The 22,355-nt window shown below is 35.9% G+C and overlaps 1 protein-coding gene across 4 annotated transcripts in view; it reads left to right on the top strand.

Annotated features, from left to right (window-relative positions):
* Positions 1 to 862: 862 nt before the first annotated feature.
* Positions 863 to 22,355, top strand: part of Unc79 (unc-79 homolog, NALCN channel complex subunit) — a 267,146-nt gene continuing 245,653 nt past the window's right edge. For 2 of the 4 annotated variants that reach the window (XM_058577733.1, XM_058577730.1), the window contains exon 1: positions 1,475 to 1,586. In XM_058577733.1, the coding sequence (XP_058433716.1) occupies positions 1,565 to 1,586 (22 nt within the window). In that variant the 5' untranslated portion in view covers positions 1,475 to 1,564. Of the gene's footprint in view, positions 1,402 to 1,474; positions 1,587 to 12,535; positions 12,606 to 22,355 lie in introns of those variants that run through there. The other 2 variants (XM_058577735.1, XM_058577736.1) reach the window with 2 other exon arrangements.

Raw genomic sequence — 22,355 nt, 5'->3', positions numbered from 1 at the left:
TCCATGTTGTTTGAGGGCTTTTTTCCTGGTCTCTCAGAAACATCTTTTCTTGACATTAGTTCATAATATTTTTTCTTAATCATCAAAGATTTTAATTTGCTAATTTGTACATATCATACAGAACTTAATGTTCTTTCCCTAAAATACGGATCATTCCTTTTTTTTGTGTGAGATAGAAAAATATTTATCTAGTAAACGTTGAAAATCACTGATGAATTTATAATTCCTATAGCCTCAATCAACTTGTTATAACCATTGCTCCTCAGGTTTACAAACTAAACTATTTGAATGAAGAATGGTCACAATGGGTAGCAACTGGACAGTACTTTAATTTTAAAGAGATTTTCACATCCATTATCCTGTTTGACCTGCCCTATAACTCTTTGGGTGACAGGGCAGATTTTATTTTTCCCATTGTATAGATAAAGAATCTAGGTTTAGGGAGATTAAAAGATTAGTTCTGGAGAAGTAAATACTGAACTGGGTCTTCAATCTGATTTTTCCTGACTCCAAATCCAGGTTGAGAATGCTTCTCCACTTTGTAGTAGACTCTTTTGGCATCTTTCTATTAATATGCATGATGCCCTTTTCTATTGCCTTCTTTTCTATTGGCTTCGATTCCCCAGCAGAGGGGCTTCCTAAGGTGCCTGGATTTAGACTGGACGTTTGCAAGGGAGCACACCTGGGTTCTTCCTGTCTCCAGTTTTTCATCTTCCTTTTCGGTGGCCTTTCCAGCTTCAACATCCGTGGAAATCTCCTCCTTTCTCTAGCCCCCACTTCTCAAGTCTTTTTACAGCCCCTGGCAGTGGGACCTCCCATCCTTAATCATCAGCAGGAGAGCCCATCCGCCAGGGGAGGCAGAGGGCACGGACCGCAGCACGCCGGGAAGCCATGCTAAGGGTTACTTCTGCATTTCCTTCCTCGCGGTCCTCAGGAGCATCCTCGTCGCCCTCCGGCCCCGGCTCTCTCCAGCCCGCCCCGGATCCGCCTCCCTCTCCTTCCTCCCGGAGATTGAGACGAAGTCTGGGACGCACCTGTGTCCCTCTCCGGTCACCGCGTTGAGACACTGGGGGCTGCTCAGGGAGCAGGATTTACAGGCCCGGAGCACGCCAATGGGAGATCCAAATGGTCGGGGACTCCGGCACTTTAAGAGGCTTTTCTCTGGGAAACACCCGTCCCCTCCGTGCGCCTTATGAATGGAAATACTCCTCCCCCGGTCGAGCCCATTTTCCCATTTCACCAGGAGCCGCAGCTTGCTCTCTCCTTTCGGTCTCCCCGCCCACATCAACGCGGGCAGCTCCAGGAGGGGACGGACAGGAAGCCTTTGGCCGCCTATTAAATCCCACCCATTTCTCCGGGGGCGATTTCCTAACCTTCCGGGACCGAATTCTGCAATTTGATGTGCGTTTTGTCCGAATGGTAGCGACACGGGCCTAAGGGAGGGGGAAAGCGAGGGGGTGGGGGGTGGGGGGTATGCGCTCTTTTCCTCGCAACATCGCTGGCGGAGCGAGGGAGCTCACACGACACAGATTTTGGGGCAAAGCCTTTCCATCTGGACAGCACCATGTCCACCAAAGCGGAGCAGTGTAAGTAGCAGCCGGCCCGGCACTCCGGCCCGGCCCCCGGCGGGAGCTATCGCAGTCGCGGCGTTTGCGGCTGCTGGGAGACCTTGGCATTGTGCTGGTGCGGGGGTGGGGGCTGAGGTTGGGGCGGGTGGGGGGTGGGGGTGGAAGAGGAGGTGGGGGAGGGTGGACGTTGATGGCAGCGCGGCGCTGTCCCCGGTGCTGAAAAATAATGCGGTCTTCCCAGGCTTGTGGTGGTTTCGCAAGACTAAGAGACCCTGCGAAATGAAATTAAAATGGGGTCATTCTTGGGAAAAAGAGAATTCGTATCTTTCAGATAAACATTTCAGTATCTCTTGTTGCAGTGGGGGAAGGGGGGCAGCGGCAAATCAGGGGCGGGGAACTGTCAGTTGCAACCCAAAGCCTGCCTGGCCTTCTGAGCATGCCCAGTTCTTGGTGCTGGAGCCATAGGGGAGTTTGAGTCTGCAGTTTCCACTTCGGGTTGAAGAGGCAAGAAAGGAGAGGAGGGGGAGGGAGCAGGGAGCCAGGCAGAATTCTGGATTTAGTATAAGGAAAATTAACTCATGAATACCAACACTAGTGCTAAAAGTAACCACAACCATGCGGTGCTTAAAGAAAGTGCAAGGGGCGCTGGGAAAATGATCTAATGGATCTAATTATTTTTCCAAGAGCAAGCTTCCTTTGTAGGGCAGCTTACACAAACTCTAACATATAGCACAGGAGAATTTTGGCTGTCCCAGTAATGTTAACTGTGTACTTGATTGGAAACAATCTGCTACTCCTTATGGACGGAGTAACTTTCTAAGACGGTCCCTACAGTCTCTCTTATTGCAGTGCGCACAAATAGGCCTTGGGCATGTACTTTATAGGTTGATAAATGTGAAACATTTTCCTGAATGCACTTGAGGGATTCAGGAGCTTCAACCTCTGGTTGGAAATAAAAGATGTTTTTATTAAGTAATGAGTTTGGATTTTAAACAAATATACCAAAACTTATTCATCTAAATGACTTGTTTCTTCCCAAGCAGTAAACACTTATGTTGATAATGCTGACCCTACTTGAGAGTCTTTGTAATTCTTCTTTGGAATGGTTATTAAAGCCATTTTATGAGACGCATAAAACAGTAGTCTCTTTGGGGAGCAGTATCTTATATATGATAAAATGCATCATGTCACTTATTCACCAGAAAGGCTGAATGGACTGAAGGCTCAGAATTCTCAGACTGCTGGTTCTTTAGGGATTGTGCTGACCACCTACCACCTAAATTGTTTTTGGAATCTGGAAGGTCCTCATTTCAATCTTAGTTCTGCCACTCTTTGACCTTGGGCAAAATAATTGACCTCTCTGAACCTTATTTCCTCATCTGTAAAGGGTAATAATGTTAATGGGGTTGTTGTGAAGATAAATGAGAGAACACACATGGAAGGTTTAGTAGGCCTAGCACATAGCATATACTCAATAAATGATGGCCATGACACTGACAAGTTTTTTCCACTTAAATAGTCCATCTCTTCTAAATAGTTACGGAAGTCTTTTGTGATTATTTTTTTGCCTGTTTGCAAAAGTTGAATCTACCCTGACAATGAAAAATTCTGCTTCCATAGAAGCTTTTAAAAAAATTGGATGCACTCTGTTTTGAGTAATGGTAACATAGTTGGAATCAGTATAGAATGCCCACTGGAGAATATCATACCCTTGAGGATTTTATTATGGTATGATTGTCAAAAAAAACAAAACAAAACAAAACAACAACAACAACAAAAAAAAAACCCCAAAAACCCACCACCTGTCATTTGATTTTACAGTAACATATTACATAAGTAATTTCAGGTTAAAGCCAGTGAGTATTACTGCCCTCTTACTGTGCTCCCTTCCTTGGTAATTTTTCTTTTTTTTTGACATGCACTCGGTGGTTTGTTTTGTCTATTTCCTGGGCAGTGAATGCCAGGATGAATAAAATCTAGATGGGGACTTGTTTGTATAGGGCAATTTGTGGGCTTAAATAGCTATTTTATACTTGTTTATAAAACAGATGTTTTCATCTGTAGAGGATGAAAGACACTGTATTTGGAACTACAATGTGGATTTGAGCTTTGCATACCCTTCTGATTAACTGTAACACATAGGGCAGTTAACTTAATAGTTTTGTGCCTCAGAATCTCCAACTGTAAAGTATGGAATAAGTAGTATTCATCTTTGTTTAGTCCTAAGGGTTTTGGAGGGCAAAGGAGGTAAATAGGAGGAGGCTGTGAAAAGGATAAGGAAGCTTTGGGTGTTTTTAGACATTTTTATTTGGAGTGAAGATGTTAGGAATTTTTTTCTTTCCCTCTTATGTGCACTAACATGAGTGACACTCCAATGCACATTACGTACCTGAAAATAGAGCAGAAGCACAAAAAGATGCATAGTTGATGTTCTTGAAGAATAAGTACTTTTTATTAAAGAGAAGTTGCATATTGGTGATAGTTTATTGTCATACTTGGTAGGAGTATGACGAGGGGAAAGGAGAGAGAGAAGGGAGGGCCATGAGATTTTTCTTTTCTATTGAGTGTGAAGATCACTAGAAGGGAAAAGAAGAGACTGAGATTTCATTTCTCCTCTGCATTCAGGAGCATGTTCAATACCACTTTCCACGGACCAAGGGGGGAAGAGTTAGTTTTAATATAATATCAAGATATTATTTTTATTACTCTTTTTCTTGGAGCCTCTTGATGTGGGCAAAGGTTTCACTGGTGCAGGAAGTAGACATAGTTTGGTTGAACCAGCAAAAGGAAGTACTTGCATTTCAACCTAAATAGATTACGTGACTTACCTTTAAAGAGTCATGTATCACAGAGAAATGAAAAATGAATTTTATTTTTATATGGTGGCATTCTCTGTTATGAGATAAGTAATAATGATGAGAGACAGTTTAGTTTTAACAAAGATATAGTTTGGAGGCTGTTTTTAAACATTAGTCTGTTTTTAGTGCTATCTGCAGAGCCTTATAACAGGAGGGGAAATCTTCCTAGCAATTTCTCAGGCGATTACACAAGAGTTAAATTCTTTTTCCTCTAGATGATTCTTTTTCTAACAGTCAAAGTTCATTATAGTGAAAATGTTTATGTAGCTGACATAGAATTGGGAATAATAAAAGTAAGAATTTATGGTTTCTTTTATTTGGGATTCTAAAGAGGAGTCACTCCCCTCCCCCAACTTTCTCTGTCTTCTAAGAGTTAAAACTGACCAATCAGGAGTACTTTGGAAGTGCTCTTTCAAACAAAGCTCTGCTTTGTATGACAGCAGAAATTAAGAGTTGGGGTTCTAGAGTCAGTTCACTGTCTGGGTTTGAATCCTGGCTCTGCCTGCTGCAAGCTCTGTGACCTTGAACAAGTTAATTTAACTTGTCTAAGCACTGATTGCATCATCTTTATAATAGGGATAGTAATCATTGTTGTGAAGATTAAATGAGGTGATCCATGAAAAGTGCTTACCATGGAATCCTGACACATAATGTGAAGATAATAGATGTAAGCTATTATTACCATCATCAAGAATAAAATTATGTGCTTGCTGCCAAAATGGGGATAATGATAAAGTTTGGATTAAGCCTTTCAGAGTGTAACAGAACAAGAAGTAGCCATGATGTTAAATGGGGTATGGACTGTTGGACTATTCTTCCTTGTATCCAGGCCTCTTCTCTAGCTCTCAGGGTGGAAGGGCATGCCTTCCTGGCAATTCCTCGGCTTGATATGTCTCATAGGGCACTGGCTAATCCCCTTAACAGAACATTTCTAAGGTATGAACTGCCTATCTATCACTTTTTATGCTGTGAAGACAGTGTAGCAGCTGTTAAATATACATCCTTTATATAAATATCCATCAAAATATTTGTCAAATTTGGAAATCAATCTGTTGATAATTTGGGTAACAGCTAATTATAGAAATGGGAATGTATAATATTTTTATTGTATTCACCCAACTCTGTATCTTTATTTCAGTAACTAAAAACTTTTGATTACTTTAGATACACTTTTAAGAATATATTTAATTATCATGATTTGAAGTTGAAATGGTCCCTCTCCCATGCATAGTTGAGGACCACACTGGAGAAAACGATAGTTTTTTTTTTGTTATTGTTTTTTTGCAAATTATATGGTAACATTTCTAAAGTAGAAAAGTACATTGTTATAATCTTTTAAAAGAACCTCTAATTTTATTCATATATGCAAAAAATTAGAGTATGGCTCTTAACTCTTGTCTGTGGTTGCAAAAAGAACAATGATTTTCAGCCTTTGCCTTGCATGATTTTTCTGTATCATTTGATAGTAGTTGCTGGATTCCTTTTTTATGCTTTCCTTTTCTGACTGTTCCTCCTCAGATGTTTCCTGAGGGCTCTTTCTTCCTGATTTTTAAAAATTGTGTTTACCCAAGTTTCCATGATTGGTCCTCTCTCTTTTTAATTCCACAGACTTGATGTCATTCACTTGGATGGTATCAGTTATCTCCTCTATGGGAATGATTTCTCAGTACAATTTTCATTTTTGTTTGCTTGTTTTTGTTTTGTTTTGTTGCTGGTGGTTGAACGCACAACCTCTCAATACAGTTTTCTAGTTCAAACATGTCTCTGAAATTGGAGGCTTCTGTCTTTATCTAGATCTTATCCTCAACGAATCCAAACTCATTGTCTTCTGTCCCAAAATCGGTACTTCTTTTTGTATTACTCATTTCAGAGGATGGCACTACCATTTTCCAAGTGAAAAATCTGGGAGTCTCCCTAAACTCCCGATCTTTGTGGTAACTCTTTGACAAACCATGCCCTGTTGATTCTAGCCTTCCCAACTTGATCTCAGCCCTGCGTCTTTGCTCTAGTTACAGTGGACCATTTTTCAGTTAGTTCTTCCAGTGCTCCATGCTCTTTTTGGCTGGAATGCCTTCTTTCCCTCCATGGCCCTCTCTGTGCTTGTCTAATGCCTACTTACTGCTCAGTATTTAGCTTGGAATCCCTGACTGATTTCTGCCTTCTCTCATACCTTGTTTGTGTGTTCACAATGTATTTTAATAATTAGTTTTCTTGTTAGTTGCCTCAGTTTACTTTTTGTGTAGATTGTGTTATGTTCATATTGTGTCTTCAACATGCAACCCATTGCCTAGTGCATAGTTTGCACAAAAATTCCTCGAGTAAGTAAAAATGATTGAGGGTGGATGAAATATCTTTTATAGGGAAGAATTATATAATCAAGTTTTGGGATAGCATTAATTTGGAGATTTTACTTTTTTATTATGTGAAGTTCTATATTCCATACAATGTGAACATTGTATAAAATGGATGTTTTTCAAATGTATTTATAGGGAGATAAAGCTATAGTTATCAAAAGTACTTAAAATATATTTGCTAAATTAAATATTATAGTATTTATATAACAAGCCACACTTTTCCTGAACGTTCATTGTGGTTTTGGTTCTTTCTAATTAGCTAAATTTTCCTTTTATTATGTTTATCATAATAATTATGATTCTAAATTGGTAGGAAATCTTAGCACACAGATGACTGTTATTTCTTAAGATAAAGCAGCATTACATTTGAAGTTGGAAACTCTTTGGGATGTAGTTTTACTTGGATCCTGTTCAAGTTTTATGTATTGATTACTCAACCAATAAATAAGATTTGAGTTGGGATTCTTGTTTTGCAGTAATTGTGTTGGAGATTCATGTGCATTTATTTCTTATATTCTAAAAAGATATGGGAGCTTTTTGTATAACTGAACACATATATTGACTTAGAAATGAAATGTTTATGCCTTGAAAAGTATAGTAAGCAAAAATTTGTTCTTATCATTGAACTAGCTTTCTGTAGTGTGGAAAGCCCAACCATTTCATTTAGGATTTTTATCTTCTTTCAGTCCATATGTTCTGTTTTTGTCTTTTTCTTTTCATCTTCTGGACTTTTCAGGAACAATGTTCCCAAGAAATATATTGATTATTATGTGAGTCTTACTTAATATTTGATGTGGATTAAAGTGGAGGAGTGTTCAGCATTTTGAGGTATCTTTTGTTTTTATAGGTCCTAGAGACTTAGTCTCACACAAGGTAAAATTGAGTGGACATATACATTTGTGTACATATAATGTTAATTTAAGAATAAATGATCTGGCTGAAGTTGTGGCTCAGTGGTAGAGTGCTTGCTTAGTATCTGTGAGGCATTGGGTTTAATCATCAGGACGACATAAAAATAAATAAATAAAATAAAGGTATTGTGTCCATCTACAACTAAAAATATATATAAAAATGATCTTGCCTCAGAAGTGGAAATATATAATAATTCATAATCATATAACCAAATTAGCATGTCAGAGTTATATATATTTGAATTTAAGCTTTCTAAGAAGGAGAGTTTAGACATTTATTTGTACCTACTCTGTGCTAGGCACTTTGTTATATAATAATTTATTCTCATAATACCTTTGAAAGACAAGTGTTGTTACCTTAGTTCTATGGTTATATCTCCTAAATATTCCTCAGATATCTCACTTCTTATTTATTCTTACCATCATCAACCTAATTATGGGGTTTATCATCTCTACTATGCCTCCCTGTGTCTGCTTCTGCCCTCACATAGCTGTCCAAATGATCTATTGAAAATACAGAGACCATCTTGTCATTATTTTTAAAACATGTCAGTAACTTCCCATTACTTTTGACCCATATTAAAATGCCTTCTCTTAGGGAGTAGAAAGAGCTTTTCCTCGATGGTAGAATATTTTAAATATATGTAGACTGATTGCTCAATAATTTTTGATAATAACGTGATGAAATTTCTAGACGCTTACCTCTTTACATCACTATTTAAAAATGTGTTCCAGTTCTTCCTTATGACCTCTTTAAAATGTGGCACTTATATAAAATACGACTTAGTACTTCATATATACCCTAGCTAGTGCTGAGTACAGGAATTTTTATTTCAGAATTTAAGTAATCCTTCGGCTCTTTCAATAATCTCAAGCTGCCGGCCCTCTTCAACTGCCAGTTCTGTTCCACAGGAATAGCTGTAGTTCTCCTTCATCCTCTATCTGTGCAGTTGAAAGATAAAATGTTCAGCTGTATATTAGTCTCCTAGGGCTGCTGTAACACATTACTACAAACTGGCCACCTAAAACAACAGAAGCTTATTGTCTCACAGTTGTAGAATTGAAAATCTACAAAAAGTGTTAGCAGGCCCTAGGGGTCCAATCATTCTTGCCTCTCTCTTGGCTTCTGGTGGTGGTCAGCAATCTTAGGAATTCCTTGGTTTGCTGTATCACTCCAATCTTTGCCTCTATCTACATATGGCCTGTATTTCTGTATCCAAATCTCTTCTAAACACACTCCAGTCATTTGATTTAGAGTCCATCTTAATTCAATCTGACCTCATCCTAACTGATTATATCTTTGAAGACTCTATTTCCAATTAGGGTCGTGTTTACAGTTACCTGGAGTTAAGAATTGAACATATAATTGAGGGTGGGGGGGCAGAATTTAATTCATTATGATCCTTATTAAACACTGTCTTATTAGTGTTATTTCACTGTTATGACTGATTCTATCATCCAATGTATTAGCCATCCTTCAGTGAATTTTGTATCAACTATCAAAAATAATGTGCATTCCTATATGAAGTATCCCAAATGAAAATGATGAGGAAAAAAGAAGCACAAAACCTTGGGAACTGTCATTAAAATATTTGTTTCAAGTTGGCTCTGAGCCATTAATCAATACTTTTTTAGATATGACAGTTTCACTAACTACAGATCTATTCTATTGTGGTACTACTCAGTATTTTATCTATTCACTTATTCAACAAATATTTATTGGGTGTCTATAATGTGTTAGGCACTGAACTAGGTTTAGGAAGAGCTTCCTGGTGAGTCTCCAAGGGCATCAGATTTTGGAGAAATGTATATATTCTTCAGCTTTTCTTTAATAACCTATCAAGATCTCTAAAACAATAAGATATTAAAAAGAACTTGGCATGATTCTCCTCCTCTTCCTCCTTCTGTTTAAACTGAAGGCTAATATTTTTGTAGAGAATTTTGACTCTCCCCTTTCTCATTCATTATTCTTAATTTTCAAGTTTTTCTGGCTTTGTTTTTTAAATTCTTCCAAATTAATTTTATAATTGAGTTGAATAGCTCAAAAAAACTTCATAGAGTTATGAATATCACATTACATTCATAAAATGTCTTATTTAGGAAGAACTGACATCTTAATGATATTTAGTTGTACTGTCTGACAACATGGTATGTCTTTTCATTGGTTCAAGTCTGTGCCTTTGCAGGGGTAAAGTTTTGTCTTATAGTTGGGCAAGGTGACATATACCAGGAATTCCAGCTACTTGGGAGACTGAGGCAGGAGCACCACAAATTTGAGGCCAGCCTGGGAAACTTAGTGAGACCCTGTCCCAAAATAAAAAATAAAAAAGACTAAGAGAGCACCCTTGGGTTCAATCCCCAGTACCAGAAAAAAAAAGTTTTTGACTTATATATTTTGGAATTTTTTATTAAACTTATGCTTAGTATTTTATATTTTTTATTACCATAATCGGGATGTTTCTTTTCATTCTTATCTTTTAATTTTATGGTTAGGGCTATTGATTTTTGTCTGCTAATTTTATAAACTTACTTTACTAAATTTTTTGCAGTCATTTTCCATCTATTCTTTTGGGTTTTCAAGATATATAATTATATGTTTGCGAATAGAAAATAGTTTTATCCTTTCTTTTTCTATTCAATTTTTATGCCTCTAATTGCATTTTTTTTTCCTAATTTCATTGGCAAATATCTCTAACACAGTGTTAAATAAAGCAGAGAGAGTAGGTGCTTTTTTTCTTGCTTTTACCTTTAGCAGGGAGGGCCTCTGGTATTTCTCTATAAGTAAGATATTCTTTGGAGCTGATGTAATATGTTAAGGAATTATCCATCCATCAAATCCCATTTTATTGTTCTTAAAATATTTTTCCTCAAGGGCACTCAACCACTGAGCCACATCCCCAGTCCAATTTTGTATTTTATTTAGAGACAGGGTTTCACTAAGTTGCTTAGCGCCTTGCTTTTTGCTGAGGCTGGCTTTGAACTCACAATCTTCCTGCCTCAGCCTCCAGAGCTTCTGGGATTAAAGGAGTACACCGTGCACCACCATTCCTGGCTTTTTTTTTTTTTTTTTTTTAACCTGAATGGATGTTGAATCAAATTCATTTTCTCCATGTATGGAGACTATATGATTTCTTCTCTTAACTTTATTAATACCCAAGATTGGATTTTGTCACATTTTGCAGAAGACATTTTGTATTGCTATTAGTAAGTTAGATAGATTCATAGTTTTTTGGGGGGAGGTTTAGTGTAAAGATTAATTCTAGTCAGGATCTGGGAACAGTGTTTATTTTACCCATAATACAAGGTGAGTTTGGAATTTTCTTTCATTGCTGTGGAATAAAGTAGAATTGGTATTGTCCATCTTTAAAGTCGGTTAGAATTTCACTCTGAAACAATCTGGCCTAGTATGTTTTTTTTGTTTTGTTTTGTTTTGCAGTAGAAGTCTTTAACTTCTTTCTGTATTTGTTCTATGACATTTGTTCAATCTAGTAACTTTTTGTTTCTACTGGGGTCAAATCTGGAAGTTTTATTTCCCTAAAAAATTATACATTTCAGGGCTGGGGTTGTGGCTCAGTGGCAGAGTGCTTGCCCTGCACGTGCGAGACCCTGGGTTCTATCCTCAGCACCACATAAAAATAAATAAAATGAAGGTATTGTGTCCAACTACAACTAAAAAAAAAAAAAACCAAAAAAACCCCTAGTGTATTAAAAAATTATACATTTCATTAAAATTTCAAATATGCATAGAATTATGCAAGGGAGTTCTTAGAAATTAAAAAAAAACCTGTATTTGATGTTGGTTTTCTCCTTATCGTTTCTAATGTTGTGTATTTAATGTCACATTTTTGTGCTTTCTCCATTGGGCCCCTCCCTTTTTTATTGGGTTAGTTATTGGTTTATCTGTTTTATTTCTTTTCCAATGAGGTCTTTTTTGTTTTTATTTATAATGTCTACTGTGGTTTTCTCTTGGAGGGGGCAAATTAATTTCAACATTTATTATAAATACTGATTATTTTGTTCTGATTCTTTGTTTTATTATAGTGTTCCTTTTCTAGGTTTTTGAGTTGGTTGTTAATATATTGAAATTTTTATTCATATAGGCATTTCATGCAATATATTTTCTTTGACACTTCCTTTGATGGTAGCCTGCAGATTCTAGTAAGGTCAGGCCTTTATTCTCACTCTTTTCAAGAAATTCTGTAGTTAATTTTGCATTTTGCCTTTGACCCAAAAGTTGTTTGGGAGTGTTTAAATTTCCACATGGAAGGACATTTAAAATTTTTGTTATCGATTTCTAGTTTTATTGCATTATGTTCTGAAGATGCTACTATATTGTTTTTATTCTTTAAAACTTTGAGGTCTTCTCCGTGTCTTAAGACTTCTTCAGTTTTTGTGAATGCTGTTTGTGTACATGAAGTTGTAATCTCCATTATTAATACAATTTCATAGTTTGATAGATATCTATAATAGATACCTTATTTATGTTGTTCAGCTCTTCTGTACCTTTATTAGTTTCAGTTCACTTGATCTTGAAGTGTGGGAGGTCTGTTAAAGTCTCTATTGTTGGTGTTTCTGTGTCCCCTTGCATCTTCTGTGGGTGGTGCTTAATGGAAGGTTTTACTGTGTTGCTGGGGGCATAAATGTTAATAACTAGTTTCACTGTGAATTGTGCTGTATGCACTAGGTGCATGTAATGCTCTTATCTGTGTAATGCTTTTTGATCTGAATTCCATCTTGTCAGAAATCAAGATTATGACCCCTGTTTTCTTTTATTTGTTTTTGCCTGATATATCTTTCTCTATCCTTTTATTTTTAACTCTTTTGAATCTTTTTGTTTTAGGTGTGTCTCTTGTATTCTGCATAGTGTTGGATTTTGCTTTATTAGCCAAACTGAAAATCCTTTTCTTTCAATAGGTGAGTTAAGCCCATTTACATCTATTGATATGATTAATATGTTTGGCCTCAGTTCTATCATATTGTTTTATCGTTATGTCTTTTATATCTAAGCTCTTTCATTATGCAGTGGGTTTAATTTGCTCATTTGTTCTGCCATTAACTTTATACTAATGCCTTTCTATAATACCATTAGTTCACTTGTTTTTTTTGGACTAATTGGTTCCTTATATTGAACAGTGTTGGAGTAGGCTTACAATCTCTTGTTGTCCTTCCCCTCCTTCCATCCCAGTCTCTGACATAAAGTAGTGTCCCTTTATTTCCACTTCATACCCATTAGGCAGTCACATCCATATGCACTACTTATTCCCCACCTGCCCCCATTTCTAAAAATTGTACCATGTCTATTATATGCTCTGTCTTATAACCATGAATTAGCTTTTTCTACAAATACTTTTACATTTCATATTCTCCACTCGTGCTGCTGCTCTCTCTCAGTCTTTTTGGTTGTGAATCTCCTTTTCTAATAGATTCCTTAGGAAAGACTCAAAAGATCAATATTCCCTGCATTTTGGCAAATTTATAATGATTTGTTTGCAGCTTTGTACTTGAATATCAGTTTGGGAAGCTATAAAATCCTTGATTTTTTATTTCCTTTACTTGAATGTCTTAAATTCATTATATGATTTTCTTTTGGCATGAAGAATTGGTGAGAAGTCTGATGACAATCTTAGTTCTTTTTTCTTATTAACGGTTTAATGTTTTTTGCCTGGTTGCCCAAGTGGTTTTTTATTTTTCTTTAAAGTAGCTTTAACTATAATTTGATTCAGTATTGCCTATGCTTAAATGATTACAGCATATCTTTCCAATATGTAATTTCAAAAATTTTTATTATAAAATAAGGAAATGTTCTGTGTATAACATAGGAAGTGTTCTAGTGAAGTGTTCTGGGAATGGTTTTGGTATTTGTTTTGTTCCATCGTGTAGGCACTCTTCCTTGCCATCCCTACTGTACAAACATTGCCTTGTTCTTTCTTCTGTATGGATTTCTTTCTAATGAATTTTTTTTAAATAGTGTTAGTTGCTATTTATTTATTTATTTTTATGTGGTGCTGAGGATTGAACGCAGATCGTCACATGTGCTAGGCAAGTGCTCTACTAACTGAGCCACAACCCCAGCCCTCTAGTGAATGTCTTTAAAATCTTTTTGAAACCTTTCTTTTGTTTTTTTCTTAGAGCTATGTGTACAATGTACCTTTATCTGTCTACATGTGAATTAGCCTATGTATAGTGATTTCATCTATATATAGAAATATATTTATTTAGCCCTTAAAAATAAATGTTAAATATTTTTCATAAATCCAACTTATTCATTTATAAGTATAATCATCTGACTCTGTCATTACATCTTCTAGTGTAGACATGCCCAAATACCTACATATTAAAATGTTATTTTTCCTCTTTTTGTTAATTATGGAAATAATTACATATAATAAAATTCATTCATTTTTAAAACACAGATCGACTTATTTTGCTAAGGGCATAAAATCATGTAATCACTATCATAAACAATATAGAGAAAAGTTGCTTTACCTCGAAGAGAATGCTTGTGACCTTTGTTCTCAGTCCCCTCCTTCTAGCCCTAGACCCAGGAAGACATTGATCATCTTTCTGTCATTATCATGATGCCTTTCAAAGAATTCCATACAAATAGAATCATTCAATACATAGGCTTTCCTGTTTGTGATAGTCAACTTTCTATCACTCTGACAAAATATTTGAGATAATCATTTTATAAGAATGGAAGGCTTATTTTGGCTCATGGCTTTAGAGATTTTAGTCCATGATCACTTGGCCCTGTTATCTTTGGGCCTGTGGCAAGGTGGTATATGAGTAGTAGGAATGTGTAGAAGAGGCACGTGCTCACCTTGTGGCAGCCAGGAAGCAGAGATGCTCCTTTAAGGGCATACCTGCAATTATCTAAACTTCCTCCCCCTATGCCCCATCTCCTAAAGGTTAAATTCCCCATCCCCACTGGCACCACAGTCTGGCAACCAAACCTTTAACACATGAGCCTTTGGGGGATATTTATCCAACCTATAGCAGCTTTTATTTAGTATAGTTTTGGGGGGATTAATTTATGTTATTGTATTTATTACCACTCCATTCATTTTTTTATTGTTCTATAGTATTCCATGGCATGAGTTTACCATTCACCAGTCAATAGACATTTGGGTTGTTTCCAGTTTTGGGCCATTATGAATATTGCTGCTGGGAATATTTGCATACATGTTCCAAGTGGACGTATGTTTTTATTTCTCTTGGAAAAACATTGTTTGATAGCATAATAAATGGATATCTAATGTGATAAAGTGTTGCTGTACTATTTTACCAAGGGACTATAACATTCTGCATGCCCACCTGTGTGATACAAGAGAGAGCTCCAGTTGTTCCACATTCTCCCGACACTCGGTACTAGTCAGCATGCAGTGGTATCTCAGGGTGGTTTTAATTAGCATTTCTCTGTAATGTAGTGATGTTGAGTGTCTTTTCATGTGCAGATTGACCATTTGTATATCTTCTTTTGGACAATGTGTGTTCAAAACTTTTGTTCATTTTTATTCAATTTTTGTTTTCTTTTTGTTGAGCTGAAAGAGTTTTTTTTATATGCTCTAGATTCAAGCACTTTGTTTTGAAAAATTTTATTTCCAATCTATAGCTCCTTAACTATCACTTTCAAGAAGTAAAACTTAAGCTGGGCACTGAGGCTGGGGAGGCTGAGGCAGGAGGATCGTGAATTCAAAGACAGCCTCAGCAATGGTGAGGCACTAGGCAACTCAGTGAGGCCCTGTCTCTAAATAAAATACAAAACTGGACTGGGGATATGGCTCAGTGGTCAATTGCCCCTGAGTTCAATCCCCCGTAATTCCCGTATCCCCAGCAAAAAAAAAAAAAGTAAAACTTAAATCACATAGTTTATTCTATGGATTTTTAAAAAATCATTTGTTCTTTCAATATCCTGTGTAAAAGATCTTTACCTAGCCCAGTGTCTTAAATATTTTCTCCAAAGTTGTCTTCTAAAAGCTTAATATTTTTATTTCTAATATTCAGGTCTATGAACAATTTTGAGTCAATTTTTATGTATATTGTGAGGTAAGGTTTGAGGTTATTATTTCCATATGCAAAGTCTATTTATTCTAGCATCATTTGTTGCAAAAATAATTTTGTCTCTATTGAATTATCGTGGGATCTTTGCGGAAAATCAATCAAGTATATGTGTATGTATCTATGTATTTATCTCTGGGCTCTATTTTGTTTATCTATCTATATGTCTCTTTATGTCAAGAATATACTGTCTGAACATACTCTCTTTATGACTGTATGTCTTCCATGATTTGTTATTGTTTCCCCAAATTGTTTTAGCTATTTTAGGTCCTTTGCTTCTTATTTATTTATTTTTGGTACTGGGGGTTGAACCCAGGGGAGCTTAACCACTGAGCCACATATCCAGCCCTTTTTAATGTTTTATTTAGAGATGGGATCTTGCTGAGTTGCTGAGGCTGGCGTTGAACTGGCAATCCCCCTGCTTCAGGCTCCCAAGCTGCTGGTATTATAGGTGTGTACCACCTATAATTTTAAAATTAGTATGTCATTTTTTCCCCAAAGGAAACTGATTTTCATTGGTCTGTTGATCATTTTAGGGAAGATTACTAACTTAACATCGAGTTCTTCAATCTTAGATGATACACACATAGACACACACACACACACACACATTTAGATCTTACTTAATTCCTGTTTGCAATGTTTTTGTAGTTGCTGTATCCTCAATAAAATTTATTCCTCAATATTTTTATGAACGGTGTTGTTTTTCAAATTTGATTTTCTAATTATCTGTGGTCAGGATAATTAAATACAATTGATTTTTGCATGCTTCTCTTTTATCCTGCACTCTGTCACACTTGCTTATTAGGCTGAAAAAAATTATTAACTTTTTTCTTTAACGAAGTTTTTTTACTAACGTCTTCAACATGATGATCATGTTTACATCTATTTTCCCAATCTCAATGCCTTTTTATTTCTTTTTATTGCCTTCAGAACAATGTAAAGTGATGTGTAGGTTATTATTTTTTTGGGGGAGGTTTTAAATTTTAAATTCAATTTCTTTAATTGATACAAAGCTATTCAAAGTTTTTTTTGAGGGGTGCTTAATTTTTTCTTGGGTCATCGGATGGTATGGAAGAAAAACAAACTCAAACTCAGTTTCTCCTAGTGTATGCTTATAACATAGGTCCCTTCTGTGACTTCAACAGTTTTGGGGATTTCTCCCCACAGCTAAGCACTAAGTTAATTCTGTAGTGGATATCAGCTGGGTAGCCTCTAGTTCAGTTCAGTTTGATACTGCATACTTGGAGATCTCAAAATGTTGAGGGCTGTCCTTGACATTGGGTCCCCTGTTCACTTCAGATGCCAATCTTAGGCCCCAGTTTGTTTTACCTGTGCTTCTCGATGACCAACTATAAATCAGGGCTCCCACACTCCCTCCTGAGGTGTACTAGTTTGCTTGAACCACACACACAGCTTGGGGAAATACTTATGTATGTTGGTTTATTATTACATGTTATGAAAAGAATACAAATGAAGCTATGCATAGGGCTGAGGTATGGGGGAAGGGCACGGAAGCTCCCCGGGTGCTGCACTCTTCAGAAGCTCTCGGAACCTTGTCTTTTTGGGTTTTTATGAAGACTTCATTGCATAAGTGTGATTGAAGCATGTGTAACCATGTAGAACTATGTTTGGAAAGAAAGGGTGTAATCTAATTTTATGAGAATGACAGGGAACCCAGCAAGGCTTGTTCCATTTCGTCTTGGCCTCTCTTCCTCCTAGATATTGGGCAGGACCCTTCTGAAATGGCCATCTAATGATCTACTATTATACAAAGTAGGTCAGAGAATTTCTAAGTGACCAGCTCCAAGATAGAAAAATGGGAGAAGATTAGAGAAATCCTAGTTCCCTAGCCTGTCTTAGGGAGAAAAAGGAGCAGGTGAAGAAGGGCAGGTGATCAGAAGGAGAGATTTAACTCTTTGAGGCCTGTTCTGAGGCCTGAAGTGCCCCCACATTATCATAAATCCCTTTACCTTTAGCTCTCTGAAGCAGTTCCAAAGGAACCAAAGACAAAGGCCATGTACTTGAACTTCACTGTTCTTGTCATTTAGTAAATAACAAGGGCTGTGGGAGTTATGAGCCAGAAACTGTGGTTGAAAACAACAACAAAATATCATCCTATCACAGGTGGGTTATGGTTATTTGTGTCTTTTGAGGAGTTTGTCTGTGTGACAGATTTGTCCAGATGTCTATTTATTGGCAAAAAGTTGTTTGTAATAATCCCTTATTGTCCTTTTTAACACCAGTGGAATTTGTTGCTATGCACTTCCTTTACTTCTGATATTGGCAATTAATATCTCTTTTTTTTCCCTTCATGATTTGTTTGGTTAGATGTTTATAAATTTTTGGGTCTTCTTTGAAAACCAACATTGGTTTTGGTGATTTTCTGTATCATTTCTGTTTTTTATGTAATTGATTTCTGAATTTAGCTGTTTCCTTTTGGTTTAATTTGCTCTTTGTCTAGTGTCTTAAAGTGAAAGTTTGTAATATAGATTTGAGATCTTTCTTCCATTGTAATATAAAACTAATTTATAGCCATAAATTTTTTTATGAGTCTTGCTTTAACTGCATCCTACAAATTTTGATAGGTTTTATCTTCATTATTGCTGGGTTTGAAATAGTCTATAATTTCACTCTATTTTGGCAAAGTTTCTTTAGAAATATGTTGTTTAATTTCCACATATTTGGAATTTTTCTGGTTATCTTTGGTTTGGATTTCTAACCTGAATCCATTTTTGTCAGAGAACATGTCTGTGTGATTTTAATTTTTTGACATTCATTGAGACTTGTCTTAGGGCCCCTAATATAGCCTATACTGGTAAACACTCCATGTGCAATTGAAAAGAATGTGCATTTTTACAATTGTTGGGTGATGTTTTAAAATCTTCTGTGCCTTTACTGATTTTTATCTAATTTTTCCCATCAGTCGTGATTTTGGAATTTATTTTTTCCTTTAAAGGTGTCAATTTCTGTTCTATGTGTTTTGAAGCTCTGTGATTGGGTTCATATATAGGCTATTCCTGTTGAATGTTCATTTTTTGCTATGAAGTGTATTCTTTATCCTTGCTAATATATTTTGAAATCTATTTTATCTGATACAGATATTGCTACTCCAACTTTTGTTTACAGTTTGTGTGGTATATATATTTTCCATCAATTTCCTTTCAACTTTTTAAACTTTCCTATTGGCTTCTTAGGCATTTTTTTCTTTCATTTTAAAAATAATGGTTGCTCTAGCAATTAAAATATACATCCTTAATTTTTCACAGTTAACTCATAGTTAATAATGTACAACTTTATTTAAAATATAGAAATTTTGGGCCAGGGATGTGGCTTAGTGGCAGAGCACTTGCCTAGCATACACCAAGCCCTGGGTTCAGTCTCTAGTACTGCAAAGACAGACAAAACAAAACAAAATAAAAGAAATAAAATATAGAAATCTTGCAGATTTATGGGCTCATATATCTATTAGGTAATTGTTCTTTGTAATATGTATACATATGTCATAAACTCCATAACACAGTGTTATGACTTTAATTTTAAAGTTATATGGCTCATAAAGAAATTAAGAGGAAAAGAAAGTTCAATCTTTTGCTTTTACTTAAGGTATTTACCATTTTCTGAGAGACTTCCTATCTCATGCCATTTCTCTTTAGCCCAAAAAACAACTTCTCTTTTCTTTTTTTGTGGTGCAGCTCTGCTTTTGACCAAATTTCTTAGATTTTTTAAATCTGGAAATGTCTTTATTTTGCTTTTATTCTTGAATAATATTTTTGCTGAATGTAAAATTCTGCTTTGACAGTTGTTTTCTTTCTTTCAGTACTTTAAAGATGTCATTCCATCTGGCCTTCATGTTTCTAGAGGGGGAATTCAGCCATTGTTACATGTCCATGAAGTATATACAATTGCTTTTATCTTGATGCTCTTTATATTTGGCTTTTGCCAGCTTAAATATCAGGTGGTCTTCTAAGTATTTATTCTGCTCTGTGTTTATTATTTTGTGTTTGAAAATGTCTGCTTTTTTGTCAAATCTGGGAAATCTTTGGCCATTATTTCTTCAAAAATTTTCCCTCCTCCATTCTTTCTCTCCTTCCCTTATGTATTCTCATTACACATACATCTTATTCTTTGATATCATCTAACAGGCCTCTGAAGTTCTATTCTTTTTTACCTCCATCCCCCCCACCCCCCTTTTTTTAACTTTGGACACTTACTATTAATCTGTTTTCAAGTTTGATATCCCATCTCATGAATTTTTTTTTTATTTCAGAAGTCATATTTTTCATTTCTAGAATTTCCATCTTATTCATCTTTCATTGTTTTTGCTTTTCCTGCTGAGACCTGCCATTTCTCTGTTTAGCGTTTCATGCTTTGAAAGTGTATTTTGTTTTACTTCATTGAGGATAGTTAGAGCAACTGCACTAAATCCATGTCTGTGAGTTCTGACATCTGTTTTATTTCAATATTGGACTAGATTGACTTTCATTTCTTTTGAAAATGTGTTTAATTTTATTTGTTCTTTTTTTGGATAATTTTGAATCCTATACTGGATGTCTTGAATATTAAAGTGTGGAGACTTTGGATTCTAATACCCAATTACTATGTTTTCTTTATTTCAATGGGTCATTTTCTTAGTTGGAATTGAAATGCGAATTCTTGCTCAGGTTGTAGCTTGTGACTCTGTTCAGATCTTTTCTCTTAAACTGGTGCATATCCCAGTGTATTATTTTGCACTTGTATGGTTCAGGGGTCAGTCAGAGAGGTAGATGTGGAGAGTTTGGGATTCCCTTTCTGTTCCTGCTCCCTTTTAGAATTTCCCCATTTGCATGAGCATTCAGTTTGCTAACTTTCCTTTTCTAGATCCCCAGGCTAGAAAACTTGAGGGTTTTCCTTGTCTGCCCTTACCTTGTGTGGTCTGAATACTTTATTTAGTCCCAGAAGCCAGAAGCCACTTGGTTCCCTCCTGCCCCTCCTTTTCCTGGGAGCTTGAATTCTGCAACTGATGGCTTCTGTTCATTCTCCTGTAACTTCTGGTGGCTGTTTTTTTTTTTTTTTTTCTTTTCCCATTATGTGAAGCTTCTTTAGTTATTTTCTGTGGGACGAAAAGGGCTCATTGGTAGAGGTTTAGTTTATCATAACCAGAAACTGCTTCATTTCTTTTTAATTTTTAAGACTTTCTCTTTTACCTGGCTGGGGATATAGCTCAGCGTAGAATGCTTGCCTGGCATGCATGAGGCCCTGAGTTCCATCCCTAGCACCACGGAAGTGTGAAAGAGTTTCCCCTTTCTAGGCCTTATTTTTCTTTACTATTACTCTTTGTATTTACTCATTCTTTTATTTTGACCGATTTAGTTTTAATTTTTGAAATATTTATTTCCTTTCTAATTCTCTCCATAAAAATGTTACCTTTCTTTCCAAGATCTTTCTTTTAACTGATCACTTAATTTCAGTGTTTTACTAATACAGTTTCAACAATTTCTTAATTTCTTTTTTTTTCTAATTTTTTTTTAGTTGTAGATTGACACCATGCCTTTATTTATTTTTATGCAGTGCTGAGGACCGAACTCAGTGCCTCACATGCCAGGCAAGCGCTTTCCCACTGAGCCACAACCCCAGTCCCCAATTTCTTATAGCTTGTTTTGAAGTCTAACATTTAAAAAAATATGGCTATGCTGTAATTTTCATCTGTTTAGCAGATATGTCTACATCTTATTCTCATTTTCTTTTTTCCCTAAGTTATTTTATTTTTTAAATGGAGAAAATTTATACATACTTATTGTATACAGTATTTTGTTTTTAAATATGTATACACTGTGGAATGGCAAAATTTACTAATATATTACATGTTTTCTGTGGTATTTTTTTTCTTGTGTTGAATTTGTATGGGATTTTATTTTATTATGATTTCTTAAAAACTTTTAAATTAACATTAATGTGTGTGATTTGGTTTTTTTTTTTAAAACATCAAATTGTATATTTTATTTATTTTTATGTGGTGCTGAGAATCCAACCCAGTGCCTCGCATGTGCCAGGCAAGTGCTCTACCACTGATCCCCAAGCCAGCCCTGGGATTTGCTTTTGATAATTTTTTAGGTGAAATAAATTTTTCTGTAATTTTTAAGAAGGAGCAATGTAATATTAGGGCCCCTCTTCCATTAATTATTTACTTATTTTTTGTAACGTGGTTAAAAAATATGCCCTTATTCTTTTTGAGATATGCTTTCTTTGGTTCTCTTCTCTCCTTCATTTATACTTTGTTTTTCATCTAGTGTCCTTACACTGTTTAATCTAGATTCTATTCCCGGTGGCTTCTCCATGCAGCCTTTCTTTGAAGGTAGCTTTGTTTGACTACTTTGGATTGAGAGGCTCCAGCACCATCAGATCTGTCACCTGGAGAAGCCCTTTGCTTGACGGCTGTTTTTGGGTTAGACCACCATGGTTTCCATTGAGTCCTTTTGACCATCTGGGAGGACTCCTGTCCTGACAACCATTTTCTTTCCTTTTGTGACTTCCTGCAAGGATGCTGATACCACATGGGTGTGTCTCTGACCTGAGTTGTTTGTCTTTCTGTTTTATGTGTTTCATGAGGTAGACATTGTTAGTCTT

Source organism: Marmota monax, unplaced genomic scaffold (genome assembly GCF_021218885.2).
Source record: "Marmota monax isolate L192 unplaced genomic scaffold, Marmota_monax_Labrador192_F-V1.1 WCK01_AAM20220418_F8-fsc00017, whole genome shotgun sequence".
In the NCBI taxonomy this organism is placed as follows: domain Eukaryota; kingdom Metazoa; phylum Chordata; class Mammalia; order Rodentia; family Sciuridae; genus Marmota; species Marmota monax.
The sequence above is the reverse complement of the archived record's forward strand: the minus strand, read 5'-3'. Positions and strand labels throughout refer to the sequence as shown.